This window comes from Taeniopygia guttata, chromosome 9, assembly GCF_048771995.1.
Source record: "Taeniopygia guttata chromosome 9, bTaeGut7.mat, whole genome shotgun sequence".
Lineage (NCBI taxonomy): Eukaryota > Metazoa > Chordata > Aves > Passeriformes > Estrildidae > Taeniopygia > Taeniopygia guttata.
This window is the reverse complement of record NC_133034.1, coordinates 24,833,030-24,857,341: the sequence shown is the minus strand read 5'-3', so window position 1 is coordinate 24,857,341 and position 24,312 is coordinate 24,833,030. Positions and strand designations below refer to the sequence as shown.

At 49.3% G+C, this 24,312-nt stretch overlaps 2 protein-coding genes across 2 annotated transcripts in view; one reads left to right on the top strand and one right to left on the bottom strand.

Annotated features, from left to right (window-relative positions):
- Positions 1-1,909: 1,909 nt before the first annotated feature.
- Positions 1,910-8,289, bottom strand: SHOX2 (SHOX homeobox 2). The gene is made up of 5 exons (XM_030280504.4): positions 7,620-8,289; positions 6,451-6,659; positions 4,162-4,219; positions 4,004-4,092; positions 1,910-3,919 (listed from the first exon to the last, which is right to left on the bottom strand). The coding sequence occupies exons 1-5, from the start codon at positions 7,882-7,884 to the stop codon at positions 3,668-3,670; spliced, it is 873 nt and encodes a 290-aa protein (XP_030136364.1). The 5' UTR covers positions 7,885-8,289; the 3' UTR covers positions 1,910-3,667.
- Positions 8,290-9,650: 1,361 nt separating this feature from the next.
- RSRC1 (arginine and serine rich coiled-coil 1) overlaps positions 9,651-24,312 on the top strand; it is a 99,602-nt gene continuing 84,940 nt past the window's right edge. Inside the window, exons 1-4 of the mRNA XM_072933525.1 lie at positions 9,651-9,722; positions 10,157-10,199; positions 10,746-10,940; positions 13,444-13,563. Coding sequence (XP_072789626.1) covers positions 10,753-10,940; positions 13,444-13,563 — 308 coding nt within the window. The 5' untranslated portion in view covers positions 9,651-9,722; positions 10,157-10,199; positions 10,746-10,752. The remainder of the gene's footprint in view (positions 9,723-10,156; positions 10,200-10,745; positions 10,941-13,443; positions 13,564-24,312) is intronic.

The following is a 24,312-nucleotide window of genomic DNA, read 5'->3' as shown; positions in this document are numbered from 1 at the left end:
GTGTGGCACGGGTGCAAAAGTAAAATTTTAGGATTCTAGAGTAGGGGTTCAAAGGGGACAAGATGGAGGAAATTGGGTGTGCCTTGTCCTTTTTCTCCTTCTTCATGCCCTCCATGTTTCACTGTGGTGTTGGCATTTTTCTGTTGGTTCAGGCTGGGGACACACTGTCCAACGTAGGTGACAGATATTGGCACGTTATTGTAAATCCAGCACAGGTAGTTTGTGGTATTTAATGTTTGTACCATCCCACTGAGGGCAGAGCCCCACACGCTGCCCTGCAGGACAGAGCTGCGGCAGGGCAGCAGAACATGTTAGAGATAAACAGAATAAACAACCTTGAAACAGCACAGACCAATTATGGCTTCTGCTTTGGCAATGGGGCTGACAGACAGAGACTTTTTACAGTCTTGGAATCATCAATACCACAGATTCCCACACCTTCCCTGCTCCCTGCCAGCGTTGCTGTGTGGAGAGCCCAGATCCGTGCAGGATCAGTGGGGTTGGAGCTCCCTGCCAGACCTCTGGCTGCTCCTGCCCTGCTCTCCTCGCTGGTGCTGCTGCAGAGACTCAGCACAAGTGGGAACTGCTCCTCCAGCCCCCCAAAATCCTGCTGGGAGCACCCCAAAGGCTCGGCCAGGACAGGAACAGGTGTTTGCTCCTTCCTGCAGGATTCCTGGATCCCTTCTCCAACCCCCTGCTCAGGCCAGCACCTCTCCCTGTCAGCCCAACAAAAGTTTTAGCTGCAGGAAGCGCAGATTGTGAGAGCTGGCTGGTTCATGGAATACCCATAATTACATTTGGGGAGATCTGCGGGGTTTTATAGAGGTTCAGACACTCGAAGAAATAAAATAGAAACAGAAGAGTCCTGGCCAACTTCTGTTGGCCTGTAGATGTATTAGGGATTCCAGGCAAGGAAACCAGGAATGTGAGTATTCCTGTCCAAAACCATCCCGTTAAGGCTATTTTATTTTAATCACAGCTGTGCTAAAAACCACACAGTTCTCTCACACCATCCAATCACCTTCCCTGATAGGACGAAAGCCCATTTTTCCTGACTTTTTATTACAACCATCTTGAAGACAGACATGCCAAGAGCTGGGGGGAAGGTTTGAGGTTCCTGCTGCGTTCACACCCCCAAAAAGCTGCACAAGATTGTTGGGCAGCTCCACCTCAACCGGTTGTGCTTTAAGCAGAGCAGGTAGGACCTGGCAGGTTTATTTGGAGGAGGGAGAGGGTGTCTGAGGCTGGGGCTGCCATGCTCCCATGCACACATTAATGAACTGCTCTATTCGGGATCAATCGACAGCACCGGTACTTTTATTGACTTTATAATTAGCAGTATCTTACTTTTGCTGGAATAAAGCCGTTTTACCTAATGTAAAATCTATCATTTCCAGCCTGTTATTAGCAGGAGAAGAGCCCAGTTGCTTTGGCCTCGCCGGGAGGGCTCTGACTGTCCCTGTCCTTATCCCGGTCCTTATCCCGGTCCTTCCCCCTGCCCATCCCACGGGGACACCTCGGGCTGTCCTGTCGCTGCCCGCGGTGCCGCAGCCGGCCCGAGGGACCCTTCCCAACCCTTCCCAGCCCATCCCGACCCTTCCCAGCCTTTCCCCGGCGGGGGCTCGGGGGCTGCGCATCCCCCGCGTCCCGGAGCGGCTCCTCCCGTCGGGATTTCCCGGAGCTTCGCAGCGACCCGGGAGGAGCGGGAGGAGAATCCCGGCGTGCGGAGGGAAGCGTTCCCAGCCCCGGAGCCCCCGGGAACCGCCGGTCGGGAGCGCTCGGTGGGAGCGGGCGCGGTGCGGGATCCGCCGGGCGCGGTGCGGGATGCGCCGGGCGCGGTGCGGGATCCGCCGGGCACAGCGAGTCCCGGAGCCCCGATCCCACCCTGGAAAAGATTCCGAGCCGTTCCTCTTTGCTCGCTTTTATTACCTGAGGGAACCTGACAGAACTCGTAAAGACACAATTGCTATGGAGCGCCCACCCGCTCGGCTCCCACAAGGCGAACGTCCCGGTTTGCGCAGCCGAAATTCGGGGAAACTCACAGAAAAACGGAGGGGGGAAAAAATGTTTTAAATAAAAAAAGCAGCGCGGAGGTGAGAAGCGCTTCCTCGTCGTGCTGAGCGCTATCGGCGTGTCGCGACATCTACGGAGCAGAAAGAAACGTGCGGGATCTACAGGAGGTGAGAAGATGGGAAAGAAAAGAGCATCACCGCTGCTGGACACCGACAGTCCCGGCACGGAGCGGCACCGTCCCCCCTTCAGTCAATAGGCAAAGTGTCTTAAATTCATTACTTGGCACTTATTGAAATTCGTGACGTCGAAAATGGATTAAAAAAGGTGAAGCAAACCTGAGTGAAACAAAATATATTGTACTGACAACAAATGCAATGAGATAACAGCATCTTGCTTTTTTTTTTTTCCTCTTTTTTTTTTTTTCTTTTTTAAATAACTTAAAATACACTAGAAAAAATATGGTCAATATAAATAATTTTGTTTTCATGGAGAACAAATAGATACAAAGCCCGTCCATACCAAAGTTCGCGTAGAAGAGCTTTCCCTCTGTCTTGGCAATAATCATGAGGGTCAGATGGCAAAATCTGGGATAACAATCACTGACTGCAGGGTACCCCAGGTTAAATAGCTATACGTCTCTCAAATAATAATAATAATAACCAAAAAAATCACAAGGTTACGTGAATAGATACACCTTTATGAGATAAAATGTAAATGCTTGACAGTCAACTATCAATTCACAAGTTATAGCCAAAATAAACTTTGTTCGTGTGTATCAACATATTTTACATGTACCCAGTACCTCTTATTGGAATTTGCCGTGGTGTCAAGTGGTGGTTGGGAATTAAATACTCTCTTTTTTTTTTTTTTTTTTTTCTTTTTCCTTTTTTTTTTCATTTACTTTTGCCCTCAGGACGGGAGAGCCCCGGCAAAGAGAGGCAAACTCCGCTCTCCTGGCGCTTTCCGCTCCCTTTTATTTCAGAGGTGGGACAGCGAAGGACCAACAAAGACGTGAGAGTGTAAAAGGTAGTGCTTGATCTGCCTCGCTCTGCCTGCTTCCCTCCAAGATTAAAGGAGAAAGAACCCAGCCACGTTTGTTTGTTTGCTTTTGTGGTTGTCTCGGTGTTTTTTTTTTCTACTAAAGATGAGGGTGAAGTGCAAGTGAATCAAAGGACTCCATCAATGAAATACAAATACATGCAACCCGGAATGCTGCTGGAGGAAGTATCCCGGACAGTTTCCCATTAGAAATTCGCAGAGAAATCATTGTCTTTTTTTTTTTTTTTTCCCTTTTTTTTTCTGTTCGTCGTAGTCTTTCTTCTTTTTTTTTTTTTTTTTTCCTTTTTATTTTTTTGTCGCTATTCCAGACGCGGTTGTTAAACTCAAATACCTGATGCAACGTGAAAGGAGGCCCGCCTCTCTTATCAAATTTCTTGTATTAAAGTGAACTTCGCAGAAAAAGGTCAGTTTCAAAACCTGTGAACTTCCCAGCTGCGCGTCCTCTAATTCTTTAAATAAGTATATATCACCCGTCCGTTTCTCCGTTTCTCCTGTCGTTTTTCCGTTTTTTTTCCTTTTTTTAACTTTTTTTTTTCAAAAAAAAAAAAAAAAAAAAAAAAAGGAATAAAGCAAAAATAAAGCAGCAGCAACGCGGTCACAGCCCCAGGGCTGCGGCGTGTTTCTTGGCCTTGAGGCGGAGGTCGGCGATGCTGGAATTCTTGCTGGTGGTCTTGGCGGCGGCGGCGGCGGCCACCACGGAGGCGGCGGAGGCGGACTCGGCCAGGGTGGCCAGCGGGAGGCCGAAGGGGGGAGCGGGGAACATCATGTAAGGGGCGTGGGCCAGGTGAGGGTGCAGGTGATGGTGAGCGTGAGCCACGGCGCTGTCCAGCTGTAACTGCGCCTGAACCTGCGGGTGACAAGCGGAGGGTGGCCGGTGTCACCTCCCACCCACCCGCGTTGTCACCTCGCCACCCACCGGAGCGCCACTTGCCTGTTGGAAGGGCATCCTCAGCGCTCCCACGTTCACGTAAGGAGCCACCCGGCAAGCCTCGAACTGTGTGGCGGCACCGATCAGGACCCCTGAGCACCGGAGAGGACGGTCAGCACCGGGAACCGCCGGTACCCGCTCCCGTACCCGCGCCCCGTTACCTTTGTGCAGTTGGTTCTCCTGCTTGCGGCACTTGGCCCGCCGGTTCTGGAACCAAACCTGCGGGAAAACCGGCGGGATGTGGGGTTACACACCCCGAAGGATAATGACAGCGGTGACAGCGAGAATAAGCGTTAAAAATCACACACACACCCCAAAAAAAATCCCGCGGGTGCTCTCCGCTCCCCCCGCCCCGACAGCCCCCGCAAAAGGGAAACAGCCCAAAACCCCCCAAAATGGCCAAGTGCGCCCCAGGGAAATGATTTCCCGAGCCCCGGTTTCTTCTTTCAGCACCACACTCCCAACAGGCTGAAATCGCTCTCCATATCCACCGCTAATGGCCTGAGAAGCTGCTGCTCATTAATAAATAAATTAATTAGCTTTATCTTACAGGAAAACTCAACAGCAACGGTTTGTGACTTTTTATCTGCTTTTTCGTGGGGGCTGGAGGAGATTACAGTCCTAAAAAGCTTCGCTACAAAGAAGTTTCGAATTTCTCTGTTCACTGGAGTGTAGCACAGAAGCGGAATAATTATCTCATTATCATAATAATCTAATTTGCCTGCACCGAAGAGGTTGCCCCGTTAGACGAGAACGTACTTTTAATATTGGGAATGGAATCGTTAAAATAAATTCCCAGGCTGAAGTTCTGCTGGCTTTGGGAAAGGAGGGAGGGAAAAGGGAAGAGCCGGTCTTAAAAAATCCCCGTTTTAACCCAGGGCTCTGCAGCGCATCCCAGCAGCCAAGGAATCCTTTCCCCGCGCCAGAAAAAAAAATTTAAAAAATATAAAAATTGCATTTTTTTGAGGTCTTACTTTAAGAGACGAATATAAACGGGAATTCCTCCCGCCCTGTCATTTTCTCCAGCCAAGAAAAATCTGCCCAAGAGCCACGTTCGCCCTCCGTGGAAACAAACGCGCCTTCCGTCATTTACAAATTAGAGCAGATACGAGGCGAAATATTATTGAAAAGCGGTTTTTTTTGTTTTGTTTTCCGGGAGGATTTCTAGGGAATGGGTTTAATCTATGTAAATCTCCAAAAGTTATTATGCACCCCGCGATTTGGCATCATGGGAGCGCGGATTATGCGCCGCCGCCGCCTCCTTTGTCGAGCACCTCCCTGCTCCATTTTCCACAGCCAGCAACTTTTTGCCTTGGTTTTGTTAGGGTTTGGTGAACAGAAATTAGAAATAAATTTAAAAACCACGAACAAACGCAATTAAAAACCAACCGAGCAGCCAGCAAAAAAACCAAAACAAACACAAAACCAACAACAAAACAAAACAAAAAAAAAAAAAAAAACAAACCCAAAAAACCGAAAATAAAAAAAAAATGGGGGGGAGAAGAGAGAGAAAATGAAAATTTTTATTTTTTTATTTGAATTTTTTTTTTGTGGTTCAAGCTCTGACAAAAGCTACTCGTTTAGAGTTTTTGGGTTCCCCGTGCTGCTCTGCCTCTGTGCTCACATCCTTACACGATGCAGGGAAACCCCCCAAGGACCGAGCGCATACTTGGGTGCAGATGGTGCCTGCGAGCACAAAGATTGAGGGGGAGTATCTGTTACAGCGATACTTTCCACCAGCTGCAGATGTTCGGGGCCTAAAACTTCTCCATGTGTTCCAGCAAATAATGACCATCATTTTCTCTTCTTTTCTTTTCAGAACGGAAATACACCGGAGCAGCTACATTTGTTCTCATTTGAGGGATCCCCTTCCTTCCCCGCTCCTCAGCTCATCCCGACAAAACTCGCAGAAAGCAGCCCAAGAACCCGTTTGGAAAAAACTTTGGGAGGGTGCAAAGAGCAGGTTAAACCCCGAGAAGCCGCGGCTCCCTGGGAGGGCAGAAAGCTGAAAATATCTCGGGTTAATCCCAGACTTTCTGTATTTATAAACCCGAACAAAGCGCCTCGCTCAATTTTCGTGCCGTTTCAACATTTAAGGACTACGAGGCGAAACGGGCTGAAAATACACCTATTATTGTTTTACTTGGCGGTGTTTAATTCAGTTTATGCTGGCGACATCCATGACGGGAATCGGTGTCCATGGATGAGCCGGGCGGCGGCACCGGGAGCGGCTGCCGAGGCGGGGATGGGAAACCGGCGGAGCTGGGGATAAATAAACCACGGCAGAACGAAGGGACGGGGACACAAATCCCGGGCAGGCAAAACCCTTTGCCGGAGGAAGTTGGGAGCTGCCTCCTCTCCCTGCCAGAAGGATGGGGCTCGTCCCCATCATCTCCCCGGTTCTTCCCGAGCTGCCCGTTGCCCCGAGCACCCCACGCAGCCCCGGCTACCTGCACCCTGGCCTCGGAGAGCCCCAGCCGCTGGCTCAGCTCCTCCCGCATGAACGCGTCCGGGTAGTGGGTCTCGTCGAAAAGCCTTTCCAGCTCGTTCAGCTGCTCCAGGGTGAAATTGGTTCGGCTCCTCCTCTGCTTGATTTTCGTCTGCCCTTCGTCTTCCATCGCTTTCGCATCCTCCTTGCGCTCCTTCAGCTCTGGGGACACTGGGCACGACACAGCGGTCAGAGCGGCGGGGCCGGGGGCACCGGGGCTCGCCCCGCTCCCGCCGCTCCCGGTGGCCGGGGGGATGCGGCGGGAGCCCCCCGGGGCCGGGGCAGCGGGAGCGGGGCCTGCGCGCCCGGGCCGCGCTAGGCCGCCTCGGCCGCCGCCGTTCCGGGCTCCGCCGCCGTCTCCGGTAACCGCTGCCGGGGAGAACGGGGTCCGCACCGAGCCCTCCCCTCCGGCCCCGCCGCGCTCCCGGGGGATGCGCAGCAACAGGTCCCCGGAGCCTCCGCCGCCCCCCGGGATCCGCTTCTCCTCGGTCAATTCTCGGCCGGAGACGCGCCCCGGGCCGGAGCGCGGGGCCCGGGCACCGACACCCCCGGGACCGCCCGGCCCGGTCCCGCCGCGGCTCCCCGCGGCACCGATCGCCCTATGGCAGGCGGCCGGTCAGGGATGCTCCGGGCGCTCCGCCGCTCCGAACAAAAGGGCGGCAGCGAACCGCGGGTCCCCGCGGCCACGGGCACGGGCCCGGCCGCTTCCCGCAGCGCCCGAGAGCGGCACCGGCACCGGCCCCGCGGTACCGCGCGGAACACCCGCGGGTGGATCTGCTGGGAGCCGCGGGGCTGAGCGTGGGCAGCGCTGCCCGGCCCCACGCGAGTCCGCGGAGCCGCGGGGGAACGAACGGGCCCGCGGGGCCGGGCTTTCGTTGGCGGCGCGGCTTCCCGTGGGATGCCGAACGGGAACAAGATCTCGTTGTGAGCAAGTTAAATCCGGGTTGAAATATTTTAATCTAAAAACTTCGAGGCCGGCCGCCCATCTCCCGCGGCTGGCATGGCCCGGGCAGCCGCCCAGCACCGCCAGCCCGTCCGTCCACCCGCGACCGCGCGTACCGACCCCGGCGGGGAAAGCGGGGGAAGGGGAAAGGGAACGGGAGAAGGGGGAGCCCGCGGTGCCGCCGTTACCGTCGCTGAGCTTGGGGGTGGCCGCCTCGGCCGCTCTCTCGGCGGCGGCGTCGGGTTCCCGCTGCGGGGAGCGCCCGGCCGGCCGCGCCGCGGGGCTGCCCGTGTCCTCCCGGCCCGGTTCCGCCGCCGCCCCGCCGGGCTCCCGCGGGCCGCCGCCGCCGCGCAGGGGCCCGCTCTCCAGCACCTCGCGGTAGGTGATGAGCTCCTTCTTCTCCTTGGCTTTGGGATCAAACGACTTGGACACAAACGCCGTCAGCTCCTCCATGGCTCAGGGGCGCGCTGCCCCGGCTCCCCGGGCGGGCATCCACGGGGCGGGGAGGCGGCGGCGCCCCGGGCCGTGCCGAGCCGGGCCGGGCCGCGCCGCCCGACGTGCAGGGCTCCCGGGGTCTGATAGCGACGCCGCGATTGAAGTGGCACTATTTATACTTTGCAAAGCCGGCCCCTTGTTCCCGGCGAATTACCTCCCCTCGGAGCTCTGAATGGAGCTCTGAATGGACCCCTTCCTTCCTCCCGTCCTTCCTCCCGTCCTCTCCGGTAACCCGCCCGCCGCGGGGCACTGCGGCCACGGCACCGCCCGCCCGCCGCGCGATGCGCCTTAATTAATTTAATTAAGCGCGGGGACCGTGCGCCAGGTCCCGGGCGAGCGCGGCGCGGAGAGGGGCCGGGGCGGCGGGGGAGTGGCCACCGGGACGCGCGGGGGGAGCGGCGGGGACGCGCAGGCTCCGCGCACCGCCCCGCGTGGGTCGGGTCAGCCCCGCAGCCACGGGCACGGCCCCGCGGGAGCCGCAAAAGTTCCTCCGTGGGCACCCGAAGGCCCCGAATAACCGAGGGGATCGATGGCAGCGAGGGACGCGGCCGCGACAGGAGCGGGCGCGCAGTGAGGCATCAGATTAGAGCCAAAAGCGCCAATATCGCCGATATCGTTTCCCTTTGTGCTTCCCGGTCCCACCGCGGGGCACTTCCACCGGCGGAACTCGCCTCTTTCCACCTTCGCTAAATTCTAATCAATTATTCAGAATTGTTTAACTCTTGCCTGCGTATCGATTTTTCATTGACCTTTGGGGTGATGATGCACATAACGAAGCGTTCATTTACCGGGGCAGCTTCGGTACCCGGAGTGCCATCGGGATTTATTCCGGGCCGGTCACACGCGACCCTGTCGCGACAGGCAGCGAGTCCCGGTGCCGCCGCCCGGGAGCCGCTCCCGCGGGGCGCGTTCGATCCCCGGGGCACCGGGCACCGGTGGGATTCGGTGTGACCGACCCCGCCGCGGCTGCCGACCGCCCCGGTGGCCCTCACCGGCCCCTCCGCCCTGACATTTCGTTTATCCCCACGCGTGGCGGGGCACAGCGCGCTCGGGAGCTCGCGTTGAACGAACGGGATTCGGTAGGGAAATCGAACTAAGAGAAGCGGTTCGATCGTTCTGTTGTGTTTCTGCTTGTTGCCCCGCGGAGGCTCCGCCCGGCCCGGTGGGTCCCGGCTCGGTCCGTGCCCACCCGCGCCCGGCGCGCTCCGTCCCGCGGGCACGGCCTCTGTGTCCACGCCGCGCGTGGAGCGCTGCCCTCCGCCCGCGGGGGCGGCTCTCGGTGCTATAAAACCCCGATCCTCCTTTCACTCTCCGGGACGGAACGAAAACCGCTCCGTCCCGCTGTCCCCACGCGGTCCCGGTCACCCGCGGCTGGACACGGGGCGGCCGGGACACGCCGGGGTCGCCGCGTTGGTGGCCGTGTCGGGCACAGTGCGGACAGAGCTCCGTGGGCTCTGCACCCCCTGTGGGACCACCCACGCTCCCCTCCTGCGCGTCACCCGCGGCGTGTCAAGCCGTGCGCCCGTGGGTCGCCGCGTTGTTGGCCCTGTCGGGAGAGCAGACAGCGCTCCGTGGGCTGTGCACCGCTGTGGGCAGCGAGACCCCGGCCAGACCCCCCCGACCCCCCCCGACCCCTCCCGACCCCCCCCCGACCCCCGCCCGTCCCGCGTGGGCGCTCGCCGCATCGATGTCTCGGCGCTCGCTGTGCCCGCCTGGCCGCGCTCGGCGGTGGATTGGCGCTGCCTGCCCGCCGCCCCGGAAGGCGCTGGGCTCGAACCGGGGCCGCGGCGGCTCCGGCAGGTACCGGGACAGGGGGACAGGGGGGGACAGGGGGGGACACGGGGGACACGGGGGGGACACAGGGACACGGCACAGCGACCGGCAGCCGCTGCAGGGCCGGGTGTGCGCGGCGGCCGCGCGGCCTCCGGTGCTGGCGGAGCGCGGGCACGGCCCCGGCGGAGCCGCACCGGGATCCCGGAGGAGCCGCGCTGCGCAGGTTTGGAGTCCCTGACCGCACTGCTGGGCGGGTGGTGGCGGTGAGCGAGCTCCGGGAGCCCCGGGGATGGCGGTGCTCAGGGCCCGGCCCTGCTGCGGGATGCGGGGACAGCACCGGGATTGTCCCGGTCCAGAACGGGCCGGGCTGCGGGAGGATGTTCCTGGAGCCCCGCGGCTCCGGCAGTGCTCGGGGGGAGCTTCTGTGTCCTTAAGGGTGAATTTTGCTTTGCTCCAGGCGCTCCCCGCTGGATCAGGAGGTGCTGCCCCGGTGGCCAAAGGTGCGAGGACGGGAGAAGGTTTGGATGGAGGAACCGGGAGAGATGGAGCCGTTTGTGCCGGGAGGAGGAGGAGCAGAGAAGGGATCGGAGTCCCAGGAGGGGCTGAGGGAGCTGGGAAGGGTTTGGAACTCCAGGAGAGCTGAGGGAGCTGTGAAGGGAATGGAATAGAGCCCCAGGAGGGTCTGAGGGAGCTGGGAAGGGTTTGGAGCCCCAGGAGGAGAACGAAGCTGGGAAGGGTTTGGAACCCCAGGAGGGGAAAGGAGCTGGGAAGGGAATGGAGCACCAGGAGGAGAACGGAGCTGGGAAGGGTCTGGAGCCCCAGGAAGGGGCTGAGGGAGCTGCAAATGGCTCAGCCTGGAGAAAAAGGGGACCAGGGGAAACCTTGTGGCTCTGCACAGCTCCTGCCAGGAGGGAACAGCTGAGGGGTCGGGCTCTGCTCCAGGGAACAGGACAGGAGGAGAGGGAACGGTGTATTTCGATTTTCTGTAACTACAAAGCAGCACAGGGCAGCCCGAGTCACACAGGGCGTGTCTGGGTTCTGTGCAGGTCGGAGATGGGCCGGCGCTCCTCGGACACGGAGGAGGAGGGCAGGAGCAGGAGGAAGAAGAAGCACCGGCGGCGCTCCTCCTCCAGCAGCTCCTCGGACAGCCGCGCCCACAGCCGCAAAAAGTCGGGCAGGAAATCCAGGTCCAGGTCGCGCTCTCGGGATCTCCCGTCCTGGTCCCATTCCTATGAGAAAAGGTGCATTTGTAGGAGTTCTTGGATGCTGAGCTCGTTCCAGCAGGGAGCTGGAAGGGTTTGGAGCCCGTGGGTTGGGATTTTAAAGCACAGGTTGTTCTGGGCCTTAAGAGATGTGAATCTGTTTTCACTGTGTCAGAGTAAAACCCCAAACCCACCACCATGACCAGAAGTACCTACAGCTCCTTCCCCTCAGGAGAACAGAGCAGGAAATGTGCAGATCCAAAGGGAACTTCTGCTTTAAAGCAGGGAAACCCCTGGAGGTGAAATAACTCTTTCTTTCTTCTCCCAGCTGGGACAGTTTCTCTGCCCCAGGGTGTTCCAAGCTCATCCAGCCTTGGCCTCGGGCACTGCCAGGGATGCAGGGGCAGCCACAGCTGCTCTGGAATTCCAGCCCAGACAGGAATTCCCAATTCCCAATCTCCCATCCATCCCTGCCCTCTGGCAGTGTGAGCCATTCCCTGGGTCCTGTCCCAGTCAGGAATTCCCAATTCCCAGTCTCCCACCCATCCCTGCCCTCTGGCACTGGGAGCCATTCCCTGTCCTGTCCCTCCATCCTTGTCCCCAGTCCCTCTGCAGCTCTCCTGGAGCCCCTCCAGGTCCTGGCAGGGCTCTGAGCTCTCCCTGGAGCCCCTCCAGGTCCTGGCAGGGCCCTGAGCTCTCCCTGGAGCCCCTCCAGGTCCTGGCAGGGCCCTGAGCTCTCCCTGGAGCTTCTCCTCTCCAGGTGAGCTCCCCCAGCTCTCCCAGCCTGGCTCCAGAGGGGCTCCAGCCCTGCAGCATTTCTGTGCCTCCATCCTGCACGTCTCAGCCTGGCTGGTGCTGGTGAATGTACTGGGAGGTGGAGCTGGAGAACTCTCCTGGTGTCCAGCTGCCCTGGGAATCCAGGAGGAAATCTCCTGCCAGGCCTTTCAGGAGTGGCTGCAGGGTGTGCTGAGGACCTCAGGGGTTCATTCCCACCCTTTGTCCTGCTCCTGCTGGGATCTCCACCCTGCCCAGGGCTCCGGGGCCAGCCCTGAGCCCCATGGATCCAGCCCAGCTCCGGGGAAGCACAGGGACCCCAGGGCATCCAGGAGTGCCCCAGGCTCTGCTTTTGGGCTCCTGCCTTTCTCCTTGGGGCAGCTCAGGCCCTGTTCCCTGCTGGGCTTGTCCCTGACCCTCAGCAATCAAAGGCAGCAGTTGCTGGAATTCCTGGCCCTCATCCAGCAGGAGCATCACATTCCCTGTTCTTCAGCATTAACCTCTGTGTCCTGTCCAGCATTCCAGCCCCTGCAGCCCCGTTCCCTCATGCTGGAGAATCACTGAGCACATCCTCAATTCCATTTCTGTTTGTATTTTATATATGCAATTTGGATAATAATATAATATAGTATAGATATAATATAATATAATATAATATAGTATAGATATAATATAATATAATATAATATAATATAATATAATATAATATAATATAATATAATATAATATAATATAATATAATATAATATAATATAATATAATATAATATAATATAATATAATATCATATGTAACATAACAATATAATACAATAAGATAATAATATAATATAATATAATATAACATCATATAGCATATACAATAATGTAACATAATGTAATCTATAATATAGTATAACAATATAATACAATAATATAGTATAGCTATAATATAATATAGTATAGATATAATATAATATAATATAATATAATATAATATAATATAATATAATATAATATAATATAATATAATATAATATAATATAATATAATATAATATAATATAATATAAATATAATATAAAATAATATAATATAATATAATATAAATATAATATATTTTTACATTTTAATATCAATCCCATGTAAAGGCCAAAAATAGGGAGAATTGTAATTTTTAATCAGTTGACTGTTGGGAGATGGGGAGGAAGTGTTAAGATTTGGATTTCATTTGGATTTTGGCATTAATATATTTTCTTTCACCTTTCTATTTGGTGCAGAAGAATTTATTCTTTGAATAGACCAAACTGGGAGGGAGAGGAAAATGAAGAGACCCTTTTGATTCCTGATTGGACTCAGGAACTTAACTCAGGAACTGCCCTTAAATGAACTCAAATGAAAGAAATTAACACTGATTAACTGATTACTACTAATAGTAGTTAAGGACTCCTCCCAAACTTTTTTTTTGTCTGGGATGTGAATTTTGGAGGATCAGCTCTTTAGGGCAGCATGTCCCTGTGTATGTGAAATACTTGTTCTGGGGGAATAGTGGGGTTTGAGGCTTCTGGAGCACCCCCAAGTCTGTGCGTGTTTCTCAGGAATCCCTGGGGGTTTTATCCTGCTTTTTGGGGTTTTTGGGCAGTTCAGCCTCACCCCAGGCTCTGTTTTCTCAGGAATTGTTTGGGTAGCAATGCTGTGCTCCCTCTGGCTGTGTTTTCTGAGGGATCCTTGGGGTTTTGTTGCCGTTTTTGGGGTTTTTGGGCAGCTCAGCCTCACCCCTGCTCTGTTGCAGGCGCAGACACAGATCCAGCAGCAGCTCTTCCTACGGCTCCAGGAGGAAGCGCAGCCGCTCCAGGGGCAGAGGCAAATCCTACAGGTCCCAAAGGTCCAGGTCAAAGAGCAGAACCAGGAGGTAAGAGTCTCCCCTAGGGAAAAAAAAAAACAAAAAAACCAAAAAACAACGATATTTTACTGGAAAAACATTCCTGGAAAATCCTGCTGTAATTACTGAGCTTGGCATAAAACGGCTGCAGGTGATGGTTTAAACACACATCCCTGGAAATTCCTAATTTGGAATTATTCTGGAGTGCTTGCCACACACTAAGTCTTTGAGTTACCCCAGTGAAACAGTTTTGCAGATAAGATATTTATTTTGCATTCGATTCAAGAAAAAAAAAAAAAAAAACAAACATAAATAGGGGCTCTTGGTGTCATACAATTATTTGAAAATGTCTCATGGATTTTTTTTCCTTGGTTCCTGCTTTTCATAATTCCCACACGTAACATTGGCTCCCTGGAGTTCAGAATAAACTGATTTTCTCACCTGTGTTCCTCTTGGAAAAGGATGAGTCTTTAGTTATGCAATCTTTTATTAATACTTAAGGATGTCTGCAGTGAAAGTTTGCATACATTGGTTTGTGACAAACAAATCTTTCACAATTGAAATATTTAAATCTTAACCAGAAGTTTATAATACCAAAAGGTATTATAAAGTCTGCTTTTCTTCTTTAATTAAAAGATGCTCAGCTTGTGTTTGTGTGTATTTTTCAATTAAGATATGTAACTGAAAGTTATCCTAGATACCAGGTTTCCCATTAGCATTTTCTATTGATTTTAAATTAATTATTGAGTGGATCAGGCAGATCAAAGCTGTCTGGGTACATATTGAAAATCTTCAGCCAGGTGATTTTGTGAGCCTGCACTAAGAATTTGTTAAACCTTTGGTTTCCATGTCCAAACCAGGAGAGCTGTTGCCTCTAAATGTTGAAAAATTGTTGTTGAAAGATGTGAATATTCCCCTTTCTCTTCTCTGTGCTGTGCCATGACTTTTTCCCAGCTGTTCATTGTTGAGTTGCTTGGGCCCTTTATTGCTGCAGTGCCTTTGTAGTAGAAATTTGATTATTTAGAGTTGGAAATAAATTTAGAAATTAAACTGCCTGACCTCTCTTGGAGTATCCTCTCCATTAGAGCTGTGCAGGTATTCCTGTGAATGTCCACTTTTTTTGCTAAGAAAATCAGTTTGAACCCACAGAAATGTCAGAAGAACGAGGTGAAAGGGAAGGGTTTTCACATACTCAGTGTTAGGAAGTGTGATAAACTGATTTAAAATGTTTTTTTATTATAATAAACCAATCTGTAATAAATTACAGACCTCATTAGCTATAGTTTAATGGCCATAAAATAATATATAATAAATATAAATTGCAGCTCTCACTAGCTGTTGTTTAGTGATTATCTTTTCCACGAGATTTGATTTTAATCATGGTTACAATATATGGAAATTAGGTGCCTAAAAACTTGAAAAACCTGGCTACTCCTAGAAAATGCATTAAATACTTGATGTATCAGGTGTTTTATATCTCAGGTATTTTATGTATTCAATATTTGATGTATCAAACATTTCATGTATTGAGTGTGCAGCACTAGAGGAGTAGAGCTGCACATTCCTTTAAATGCTGGTCCTGTTCACCCCCACAGAGGGAAAATATGGATAGATAACATCCCAAATGATCCCACAAGAGCCCAAAAGCCTCAAGTTAAACCCAACAGGACACATTCCATCCTTTATTGTCATTTTTCCCCAGTCTGCTGTGGTGTGGCACTGAGCAGCTCTGCATTAATCTGATTTTGGGGAGTTAAATCTTGGTTCAGCACAAAGCTGCTACTCCAGGCCTGTGCTTGCCCTGCTTGTCAGTGCTGAGCTCTTGCAGTGATGCCAAATAATCCCTTTTCTGCCTCAAAATCACTCAACACAGGGGCTCAGCAGCTTTCCAGGGAGTTTGGGATTCCTCAGGCTGGAAAAGAGATTGTAGGGGAGAGAGGGAAAGTGATGGAGGGGTAGGAAAAATAAACCTACAAATAAAAATGGTGGGAAAAGGTGGTTCAGGAGTGAGGGTTACCCATCTCTGCCCGTGCACCCCCTGGGGCAGGTGTGCCAATGTTTGTCCTGGAAAATGTCTGTATTTATAGTGCTGGCATGGAATTCTCGTGAATTCCAGCTGTAATTCCCAACTTTTTATTTTGTTCAGAGTGGGGCAACCTATTTACCCGTGGTTTTTCAAGGTAAATCCTCAAGAAACCACTTATAAATAATTAATAAAATGATCCAGAGGAGCTCAGGCAGCCCCTGGTGTTCCTGTGGGGAGGAATGGATTATCCAGGGGAATATTCCTGGGCATCTCCAACTTCTGCAGTGCCAGGGAGGGAGGAAAAGCTGCTGCCCCACCTGGAAAGGGGAGACCAGCCCTGGGTTTGTACCCTCCTGCTGCACCCTCAGAGCATTGTCCCCTTTAGGAGCCCAGCAAACGCTATTTGTAAATTTTATTTTATTTATTAGGAGTTTGCCTTTTGAAAATTACCTTCCTGTAGGAAGTTAAGGTCTGTTACATGGTGTCTTTAAATTGTTTTTGGTATAAATCATGCAGGTGGCACATATTCTGTACCCTGTATCATCTTTTCTCCCCACAATCCTCTTTTAATTTGTTTTTCAAGGTAGTGAAGGTGGTGTTAAAAGTAATGTGTTTTTTTAGTAACTCCTCTAACACAGGTGTTTTATTTGAGCAGGTGATTTACAGATCTCCAGCAGTGCAAAACACTGAGATAGATCAAGTTTTACTTTGAAAAGTTGGATTTTTATAATGACATCTGCAAGATATTTTAAATATGTGTTGTTTGTAACCTAAACTGATTTCTTGTACTTTATTGGAGGAGATAAGAAAACTTGTGCATATTGTGATTATTTTAGTTTTATTTTTAGGGTGAAAAAGGTGGGACTTCCCAGTATTGCTTGTACTTTTTTTTTTTTTTGAGGCGATAACTTGTGCATATTATGATTATCCTATTTTAGATGCATTTTTCAGAGTTAAAAAAGTAGAGCTTCCCAGTCATAGTTGTGTTTTATTTGAGAAGCTGAAGAAACTTGTGCATGTGTTGCCTATTTTATTTTAGATGCAGTTTTTAGGGTGAAAGAAGTGGAGCTTCTCAGTAGTGCTTGTGTTCGATTTGAGAAGATAAGAAAACTTGTGCATATTATAATTATTCCATTTTAGATGCATTTTTAAAGTCAAAAAAGTGGAGCTTCCCAGTAATGCTATAAATTCCAAGCTGTCCTCCAGTGAGGGAGTACAATGCAAATACGACTTAATAAGATCACAAACTGAATTTCAGCAGAAACAACCAAGATTTACATTAAATTAGGAATTTTAAAACCGATTTAGTTTGTTTTACTGAGCATTTGCTTAATAACATTTCGCCTCCTCACAATCTTTTTAAAGCCAATAATTCGTCTGCGAAGCGCGGGCACATCCTCCTGTGGAAAAATTGGAAGCAACAGCTCCCTCTCTGCAGCCACGCATGCAGAGCTGGGAAGGAATATTTCAGCTGCCCAGAATTTAATAAATCATCCCATTTCCTAATTTGATCATATTAGATGCTGATGTGGAAGGAGCATTTCAAATAGCAGCTCCTCATTAATATACATCAGGCTGGGGAATAGCAGGGAATACTTATGGAGGGATGTCACAGTTCCTGTTCCTTAGTTTACTAAGTGGAACAGGTTGATGTGATCCTGGGTGTTATTTGTCACTGTCTTGCTAAAATGGTTTGGGTCGAGTTATGGAGTCCGGGAAGACGGCGGCTGATAAATCAAAAGTGGATTGAGTGGACAGCAGGCAGTGATTGATACCGTGACAGGATATGAAGAAAGGAATCTTGATAGGAGCATGCCCAATATTGAATATGAGAAGGAAAATGGCCCTGGAGTATGGATATTATTCAAGGAAATGAGAATAATAATATCATCTTGAAATTATTGCTGGGTGAAGATTAGGAGAGTTCTTATTAGAATATTCTGCCGCTGCGGCGTGCGGGAGCTCGGCTCCTGCAGGATTCTGGGCTGGATGGAGCCCTGGGAATATTGGGAGAGCTTCCACTGCGATTGTTCTGCCAGTTAATCACATCCAAAATACTCTGCTGCAGAACTTGCAGCACAAATCTTCTAATTCACGGAGCTTTAAACAGAATTAACCAAAAAATGTTGACCTTTATTCCCTGATTTCAGCCAATCCTGGAACTGCCTGTGAATATGCAAGTTTGCTTTATTGTCTGCCAAATGTCTTTGGCTTTTCCCATTATGTTAAACTGCAAACTGCTGCCTTGAAATATCTTTAATCCACTTCAACTTAAAAATCAAGACAAAACCAGCAAGTGCATCAATACATATGGAAGAAAAAAGAAAGATGATGTGGGAAATAATCCTGCCTGGGGAGCTGATCCTCGGCAGTGTGGCTGAAGGAGGTGTTGGATCAGGTTTTACATCTTATTTCCTTACCATTCCTCCAGTCTAATTAATTTCACGTTGCAGGGTGTGGAGGTTGTTGCATCCAGGGGCAGGGGAGCTGCTGCTCAGGGCTGCCTTTGGAAGAGGTTTGGGTTTGGGGATGCAAAAGCAGCTGCCATTATCCCAGCAGTGTGAACTGAATTAACCTGGCTTCAGCCCTCCCAGCCTGGCAGAGTTCTTTGTGTTCAGCACTTAATTTGTGCAGTTTAAAACCAGAGTCCTCAAGTGCAGTGTGAAAAGAGTCATTAAATAACTGATGGTAAAACCCCACTGATTATGGTTTTTTGGGGTCTTTGGGAATTTTCCTTTTTAGTCCCTTCCTAAAAAAATTGCTGTTATATATTTTATTGAGGGGTTGATACTGCACGGTTTGTAAGGCTTTTTAAAGATAATATCACTGAATGCTTTTGTATTTGTGTTACTGGTACCTGTCTTCAGTGCATCTCCTGTTTTTCATGCAGTTATTTTAGTGTGGGATTAAAGTGCTGGAGTATTTCCACATTAAAACCTGGCCTATCAGACCTCACAGCTGATAAGAACTAGTGGATCAAGACACAATTTGTAGTAATTTTGTGTCTGTCTGTCCTGCTCAGCACATGCTGGAGAACTTTTCATGGATTACTGAACAGGGGCTTGGTTATGAAAACTTCAGGAGGGATTTCCTCAAACAGCGTTGGCCTAAAAGGAAAATAAAGCTTTTTAGGGGAGAGGAAATTAAAAGGGATGGATGTTCTGAGTTGACAGCGGATAAATAAAGAGTAAAATTGTGATGAGCCTGGAGAGATTATGGAGGAGCAGGAAGATGTAGAGGAGAGATTGATTCAAAAAATAAGAAGAATGGAATGTCTGCAGTGGTGGGCAAGGATCCACTGTAGTGGTGTGGAGTTCTGCTGGTTTTTAGGGGTGCTGAGGTGTGAATTTCGGGCTGCTGCAGCTGTGGGGTTGAAGCTGGTGATGTTCCAGGTGAGAGCAGAGGTGTGGCCGTGGGATGTGGCTGCTCAGGGGAAGGACAAGCTGGGGACAAAGGGACAAAGGGACAAAGGGAAGGCTTCTGGGCCCTCTGCAGCTGGGAAAACCCTTTGGAAGTGCCAAAGGAGGAGTTTTCCAAAGAGAAGCAGACAGGAGTGCTGGCAGAAATCAAGCAGTGCTGTTTAATTAGAGCATTGCTTTTGAAATTCCAAGCCATTCCATGCTTCTGTCATTTTATTCTTGTCATTAATTCTTAGGATTGCTTAATTTTTTGCCTGGTTGTAGCCACTGGAGTTACTATTCCTTTCAAGTATTGATCAGCAGCTTAACATGTTTTTTTCCCCCGTCCTCGCTCCTCAAGTTAAACCACTCAGATGCTGTTATGTGAGAAATCAGTGTAAATATTACATGTTTCTCTCTCTTTTTACTGCTGGGAAAGTTTTAAGCCTTTGGCCCATTAGCAAATAGGTTTAATTAAGATATTGCAGCATTTCTTTCATGAAACTTCAAATAAAAGCTTGGGGCAGGAAGGTGGAATTGACATTACTGAGTGTGATCCTGCTGATGGTAATGTCAGCTCATGTTTATTTTTCTCCCCAGTAAATCCAGCCCTGCAGTTTTTATTTAGGATCTTGTTGCCTTCCAGCTTGTATCAGCACCAGCCTCTAAAAATACCTTTTTTTTGTTGCAGTAAGTGACTTTTTCAAGAGGAATGATCGTTTTGTGTCCAGGAAAGGCCCAGAGGTGGAGCAGGAGCAGTGGAGATATCCTGGGGCAGCAGGCACTGCCGAGCTCATTGCCCACCCTTAATTGACCACTTTGGGAAATTAAACTTCACAAGGCAATGCCAAGGGCCCTCCAGTTATCAATAAAGCCACAGAGCTGCGAGTGACAGCGGCTTTGATGCTTTTCATTGGTATAAAACCAAAAAAAAGGAGCCTTAAAAAAGCTCTGAATGCATAAGTGCTGTTCATTTGGAGCTCAGGCTCGAGTCTGATTCCATGGAAAGTTGATTTTTTGTGCAGCCCAGGTGCTGGGTACACACAGTGTTTAAAGCAGAGCTCACTGCTCTAGAACCTCTCATTCCTCCCTTAGGAAGAAGGTGCCTTTGCAGCTTGTTTGGTTGTTTTAGTGCTTCAGTTTTCTGTTTGGAAAAGGAGCTCCCCTTAATGAGGAGTTGCCTTTTTGATTTGAGTATGTCTACATTCTAAACCACTACCTATTTTAACTTTTTTTTTTTAAATTCTCTTTTTTCTCTGCTACCAAAACTCTGGCCATGAAATAGAATCTGTTTTTTCTTTGCTGCACAGCTCGTGTTTCTCGAGGCAGCCCTGCAAAAGCAGATGTCTTAAGGATGCCCTGGTAATCCAAGACCCTCTTTGCTCTGTACATTTTTGCTCTTTCCAGGGTTCATTTCTAGGACTGATTTTCCCACTGTGAAACACTAAATAGTAGGATTTAGTAGTAAAAATTTACATTTTATTCCTATCTTTCGCTCTTTCTAATTTTGATAATGTATAGCAGGAACAGAATCTGGTTAAAATGGGGAAGGCAAAAAAAAATGGATTTCTGCTGAAGAAATGATATGGAGAGGTTGTGTGGAGTGATAGAGCAAGGGGGAATGAATTACCACTGCTGGAGGGCAGGGCTGGTTGGGATTTTGGGAAGGAATTGTTCCCTGGGAGGGTGAGGAGGGGCTGGGCTGGAATTCCAGAGCAGCTGTGGCTGCCCCTGGGTCCCTGGCAGTGCCCAAGGCTGGGCTGGAGCACCTGGGGCAGTGGGAGGTGTCCCTGCCATGGATGTGGATGAGCTTTAAGGTCCCTCCCAACCCAAAGCACCCCCTGATTCTCTATAAACAGCATCCATGCCCTGGAATTCTTTGCTGTCAGTTTTTTCTGGGGTTCCAGGCATTGCTCCTTAGCAGGACTGTACGTGGGCAGGGTTTGGGGACCTTTGCCACAAACCTTATCCCATAAAAATCCGTTTTCCTGTGGGATCCAGGTTGGTGCAATTCCCAAATGTGCTCTGGGAGTGAGTTCCTGATTAATCTGATTAAAACTCTGCTGTCCTGCCACTCCCTGGCTGTCCTTTCATCCTTTGTGCTGCTGCTTCTCCTCCCACATCTGAACTCCTGAGCTTTACATTTTCCCATTTTCCAGCACCCAGGCTCCCAAAAATTCCAGGGTAAGATAAAACTGATAATTCATCTGCTCCTAGTGCAGCTTTCTTGGCATCAGACCTCACCCTGGCAGGGCCATGGCAGAGTTGCACTTCAGTGATTCCAGGTTTTCCTGAGCTGGGATGTTCTAGGAAGAAAAGATTCCCAAAAGAAATGGGATAATTGCAGGCATGTGCAGAGCCTTTGTCCTTTTGCTGTTAAAATAGAGTATGAATAATTCTCTGAACGAAATATTTAATGTTAAATATGGGTGAGGGTAATAAAAAGATGGGAAAACTTGGATTTGGCTTTGCATGGTGTAACTGAAGACAAGTGCATTAGATAATGTATATTTTAAAAAATGAAATCTAGAAAGAGGAGGGAATTTAGTACCTATACCATAATTGTAACTATAACTAAAATATTTTTATTGTACTCTTGTAGAATTTTATTTTGAGTCTAAGTTTTCTGCAAAATTCTTACATGCAAGCCCCCAAAATCCTGGGAAATCAATGGGGAGTTTGCTCATCCATGGGTATTATTAGAAGATATTTTCCAGTTGTGTTTTTTATTGGATCATATCCATATCTCTTAGGGAGGCAACCTCTCAATGAATTTGAAGGGTCAGGTCATGCTCAGCTCAAATAACTGATGTAAATTCTGGTTGTAATTCTGTGCCACAGGTTTATATCCTAGAAATGAAGGCAAGGCCAGCAGCATGGGTTTATTATTATTTTTAAGTCTGTATAAACTTTTAGGTATCTATTTTTCTTCCATGGTTTTTCATTCTCTTCTATGGAAACATGCAAGGATAAACTGAATTGTGATAGAATTTAAATTAATCTGTGGCACAGCACTGAAAAGCTGTTCCCAGTCTATATCAAAAAGAGATGCTAAAAGTTTTCCTGTTAAAGCTCTGAGCTTCTTGATTGGAGAATGGATGAAAAAAAAAGCAAAGCCTTTTCCTATTTTTCTCCTATATAGTCTTCTTGAAGTTCTTCCAAATTAGATTTTAAATGCCAATTAGGAGGTTGAATATACTAAAATAAAAGCAAATACAACCAAAATGGCCTCACCTTATGGCTAGTTAGGCTTTTTCTCTCAAAAGCAGAACCTTTGCTCTGAGCATGGCTTTGAGAAAGATATTCAGCTTAATGAACACATTAATTAGAACCATAACTATTTATAAGATAATTAGAAACGAAGCACGGTAAACTGGGCTTTTCCTGCAATTAATGGAGGATTAATTACTGGAGGTAATGAAGTGGATTTTTAAATGCATTAAGGTGAAGTACAGAGATGTGCAAGGCTTTGTGATAGTTGCATAATTATTCCAGGCTGTTTGAGCAGAGCTCGTATGAGCTCGCTAATAAGCATCATTGCATCATTATGTATGCACTTAAAAAGACTTACCACCAAAATGACTGCCTAATTATTTCTAATTGGCAGGACTCTGTGTAGTCATTGAGCTGTTTGTAGCCATTTTAAGGTTCATTTAACTATCCTCGGGGCCATGTGATAGATGGAAAAAAGCTCCTGCTCCGCGCTGGCCTTGGCTGGCGCCGTTAATCAGTTTTGGTGGGCTCCAGTTTGAAATGCATTTGCTCCTACAGAGGTCAAAACCTGAAGTAGTCCAAGCAAAGTTTGTCTTTTTGAAGCCACTTGACTGTATTCATTAGCAATTAGTAAAATAATTGTGTCTGTGGCTGTGTTTGGATTTCTGTCGGGCCGGGTGCGCTTTCATCGCCGGCTTCCCGGGAATCCAGAGCTTCTTCCAGAGCCTTGTGACAGCTCCAGTCATGCCACACGTTCAGCTGCAGCACCTTTCTGAGCCACTTTCCCTGAACCAGCTCCCAGCAGCTCCTGACTCGTTCCCAAGTGGAAATTTGTACCCCGGGATGAGGCAGGGCAGCTCCAGGGAGCCAGGGGGAAGAAACCAGGAGCAGCAAACTCTGCTCCTCCCAGGCTTTGGGAGCATCCATTCCCCAGCTGCTGACAGCTCTGATATCCCAGGACATCTCCCAGCAGCAGGAATAATCCCAGAGCTCTGTTGGCTCAGCAGGAATTCCATTGGAAATGTCGTGGCTCCCCTCTGCAAGTGGAGAGGGGAAAATCTCTCCTGTTTGGGGAGGACAGAGTGGGTCTGGAGGGGTTTTACCTCCCCAGCTCTGTGGGGCTGGATGTGAGATCCCGTCAGGAGAGTGCTGGGTGTAATCACAACCATCTGCAGGGCACTGTGAGCTACAGGAGCCACACGGGCAGCACGCTGCAGCCTGAGCAAGGAAAGGTCAGCAGTGCCACTGTGGCCACAAAAAATGAGGTTGGAGGAATTTAATATTAATGCAGAGCCCAAACAATTATTATGGTTCAAGTGTAAGGTTGATTAAAAAGAGTTATGAATTAGAAAACAACCAAAATGTCATTTATTTGTGAGATATTGGTTCCAATAGCAGCTAGATACTGGTTCCAATAGCAGCTAGATACTGGTTCCAATAGCAGCTAGATACTGGTTCCAATAGCAGCTAGATACTGGTTCCAATAGCAGATAGATACTGGTTCCAATAGCAGCTAGATACTGGTTCCAATAGCAGATAGATACTGGTTCCAACAGCAGATAAAAGATTAAAGCAAATGAATTGTGGCACTGTAAACTAAAAAAAAAAAAACAAAACAAATGTTTGAGGAGAGCTGCAGAATTGTTTCAATTTTTTAAAAACTGGTTTAATTGTGAGGCTTCTCTAAGGGTAATATTTTGGTTACTCTGTAAGCAAATATTCAATACAAAGAAATTATGTCAAATACAAATAGCCTTTCTTATTGGTTAGGAATTTTATGGAGTCCCATCAAATATGTTGTGATGGAAGTTGCTCAGTAGATTATCAGAACTAGGAAATGCATTTTAGAGTGAAACTGCTGTTTTAATTACATTCATATAATATGGAAAATGGGAAATTAAATTAAATTAGACTTTCAGTGCAATTGGTACCCACTTCCTCAGAGGGTGATGGTGAGGGGTGGGAGGATGGGTTGTTCCTCAGCCCTTGGCTGAAAGGAGCATTGGGAATGTGGCTGGTGTGGGTCAGGCAGCAGGATAAAGCCAGAGCTGGAGCATTCTGGTGGTTCCAAAATACCTGAATTCTGGGGTGTTCCCTCCCTTCAGCCAAGTGAAAAGATGGAATTCTCTGAATAATCCACTG